This window comes from Tupaia chinensis, unplaced genomic scaffold (assembly GCF_000334495.1).
Source record: "Tupaia chinensis unplaced genomic scaffold, TupChi_1.0 Scaffold000478_3, whole genome shotgun sequence".
Classification (NCBI taxonomy): domain Eukaryota; kingdom Metazoa; phylum Chordata; class Mammalia; order Scandentia; family Tupaiidae; genus Tupaia; species Tupaia belangeri.
This window is the reverse complement of record NW_006159990.1, coordinates 4,451,415-4,454,578: the sequence shown is the minus strand read 5'-3', so window position 1 is coordinate 4,454,578 and position 3,164 is coordinate 4,451,415. Positions and strand designations below refer to the sequence as shown.

Below are 3,164 nucleotides of genomic sequence, written 5' to 3'. Positions count from 1 at the left end.
TACGCCTCAGTCAGACCTGGGCACTCCTGGGAGTCAGTGGCGCCCTGGCACCAGAACGAGCCTGGAATTGGAGAGAGGCTTTCTGGAAACATCTCCTCTGAGGGAACAGCGGCGTCGGCATTTACCGAGAGGAGAAGCAGCGGCTGCACTTCCTCTACAAGCGTCTGACTCTGCCTTATACACGCGCTCACAGTAGCGGGAACTGACCTCCCCAAGAGAACGTGCGCCGGGAAAGTGGAGGAAGGAGTTCCTCTCTCTTCCTCTAGCCATCCCCAACCTCCCTGAGCGCCAGGCACCTGCTCCAGGCAGCCCTCAGCACTTGTCCCTGAGTGCGGGGCTGCCGCGGGCCGCCTCGGGGCTTCCTTGCTCCCAAGAACGCAGCTCTTGATCTCCGCTGCGCGCTGGGAGAGTCGCCACCGAGAAGCCAGGCGCACTGGCCACCCTCCAGCCACAGAGCAACCTCCCCCCACCCGGCTCTTTAAACATCTCTCTTCTGCACTTAAAAAATTCAGGCTCTTAGAATCAGTATCCTCTCCACGTAGCTTGCACCCAGAAGAGCAAAGCGAGCGAGCGAGACATTCTGGCTGCAGGAACCTCTCCCCCTAGTGATGCAGTTATTTATAGCTCAAACTCCTGCTTCGGGCTGCGTGTGCTCGCGCGCCGGGCTTCGCCTCGGCGGTGCAAACTTTTCCTCACGTCCCGCTATTCCGGAGGAATCAGTACCAGGCGCCAGGACTGAATGAATGCTCCTGATTGCTAATGTCAGGAGAGTCAAAATACAGTTTTTTTTTTTTTTTGGCGTGTATGGGTATGCCTTTCTAGCAGGCGTCCGTCCATCTGCAAACACGTAACCAGCAGCTTTGAGGCAGGGTTTTTTGGGGGGGTTTTGTTTGTTTGTTTTTTCCTCTGAATGGGTTCAACGTCAATACAGGTTGCAGATGTGGAAACTGGGGTCAGAAGGTCAGGCTGGATGAAGGAGTAGAATATGGCGTTGGATTGGGAGGAATGAATGAACAATGAGGGAGTGCATGAAGAGAATAAAAGAAAGCAACACTAAATCACGTAGTTTCCAGAAATAGACGAAGCAAGGACCGATATGTATGCTGGTTCCCGGACCACCATGACCTAAATTTGATGACGGAGTCCCTCCCTTCTTCACTTCGGGAACAAGTAATCAAGTGGTTATTTTCACTCTGCTTTTAAAATACCGGAAAAATCAACCTTAGATACACAACCTGGAAGACGTGTTTATGTGTGTGTGTGTGTGTGTGTGTGTGTGTGTGTGTGTGTTTGGGGGCGGGAGGGGGTAACACTGCTCAGAAGCAAGACACTTCCATTGACAGGATTTATTTTTCCCCAGCTCCAACTACAGGCACCGAAAGGTATTTTACCTTCTGTCAATGATTCAAAGGAGAAGGGAAAAAATACCCACATACAGGCTTAGATGGCTGACCAAGTAAAACCTGCTCTCTCCAACCACAGCTAACCCTCTGGGTGCACGTCTTTTCCAAGGTTCGACCACTCGGACTCCTCAACTGCTGGGCTACGGGGCAAATAACTGGAGACTCCTAGTCGCCACGGCGGTATTTCCTTGCGAACTGCACAGCCCAATCCGCCCTCTGGCCTCCCCTGCCCCCTGAGCTCGCTGGGCAGCCGCGGTCCCCACGGCCGCTGGGCCCCGCGCGCAGCGCGCTCTGAACGGAGACATTCCCCGCCGGCCGGCGCGCGCCGCGTCTTCGCTTCACCTCCGCGGCGTTATTGTTCCGCGCCGGCGGCCGAGCGCCAACCGCAGGCCCGCGCCTCCTTCCCGACGCAGTGAGCACTTCATTAGTAACCCAAGCGTTCCGAGCCCGCACAAGTCTCGGCCCCTCAGGGAAAGCTCCGGGCTCTCACTGCTCACCGGCAAGCTTGCGGGGACGCTAGGGGCTGAACTCCCCCTTCTCCGACTCAACTCCAGCCCGGCCCGGGCTCTTACAGGAGGCGAACACGGACAAGAGGCGAGGGCTGAAGGAGAGATGTGACCCGCCTGCGGTCCTAGGGCAAGAGCTCGCCCGCGGTCCTCCTCACCCCACCCCATTGCACTCCGTCACTCCTCACGCCCTCCGGACTGCCTGCTCCAGAAATCCCGCTCCCGTCGGATGGACGGCCCGGACGCGGGGCTGCAGGGGACTGGAAGCAACCCCGGCTCGCAGCCCGCTGGTCGGCCAGGAGCAGCCCGAACGGGGAGCCGGCGGGGGAGGGTCGCCTGGCGCCGGAGGCGCGGCCGGCAGCGCCACGGAATAGCCGGCTCATGCAGGTAGACAGCTAAATAAATAAGTCAGAACAAACTTTGCTTTCCCATCACCTTACCTTCCTTCGCAGCCTGAGCCTCCCCCGTATGTGCAAAGCGGAGCAGCCAGATGTAGCATAAAATAATCCATGAAGGGTACCGAGTTTGAAAAACCATGGTGCATGAGCAGGTTTTATTTTAGGTTTCAGTTATCTTGAGTCGTAGCTTTTTAAATGCTGTTTGCTCCGAAGTAGGATTTTTTTTTTTAATTGCGCTCCTTGCCTTGATTCCCCTTCTCGGTCCCCGGTCGACTGCTCCACGTTTAGCTTTTTTTAATTTTTCCCCCTTCCTGTTCGTTCGCACCGTGTTTGCTGCCTGCAAGTCTCCGACTGCAGACCGGCCGCTTGCTCCACACTCCAATAAGAGCAATTAGGGGGGAGGGGGCGGGGCTCTGAACCGAGAACCTCCGCCACTCGGGCTGAGTGGCAGGGACTGCCTCTCTAAGTGCCTCTTACTTTTTTGTTATTACAACCTCCGTGAATCGGGTAACTTTGCTTCTTGCCTTTTTTGAAAAGTTTCTGTTGCCATTACTCCAAGGGCAGTCAGTTTGGGGCACTATCCACCACCCTGGAAGACTGAAAGTAATTTAATGTACTATGTTTACACAAGGTTTCCAAGAGTTTGTAACTAACTCTGGCAGAAGAAGCTGAGGGAGAGGGAAAGGAAGTCTTTTGTTTTGCGCGCCCCTTTACCCACGCCCTGTCTTTCCACAATAGTTTGCTGAATGAAGTGGAACAGTAGAAGAGAACCTTCAGAAGGTTCCGTCTCATTTTTCTTAACGTGTTTGTCATTTTTTTTTTTGGGGGGGGGTTGCTCCATTCTGATCATTTTCTGT

General features: G+C 54.9%; 1 protein-coding gene across 4 annotated transcripts in view; it reads right to left on the bottom strand.

Annotated features, from left to right (window-relative positions):
- The window catches only part of EPHA7 (EPH receptor A7), a 192,924-nt gene extending 190,251 nt beyond the window's left edge, over positions 1-2,673 (bottom strand). For all 4 annotated transcript variants that reach the window (XR_003550634.1, XR_003550635.1, XR_003550636.1 and 1 more), the window contains exon 1: positions 2,350-2,673. Coding sequence is in view for 1 of the 4 variants with exons in the window: in XM_006156112.3 (XP_006156174.1) it covers positions 2,350-2,446 (97 nt within the window). In the remaining 3 variants the exon portion in view is untranslated. The remainder of the gene's footprint in view (positions 1-2,349) is intronic.
- Between the last annotated feature and the right edge of the window lie 491 nt (positions 2,674-3,164).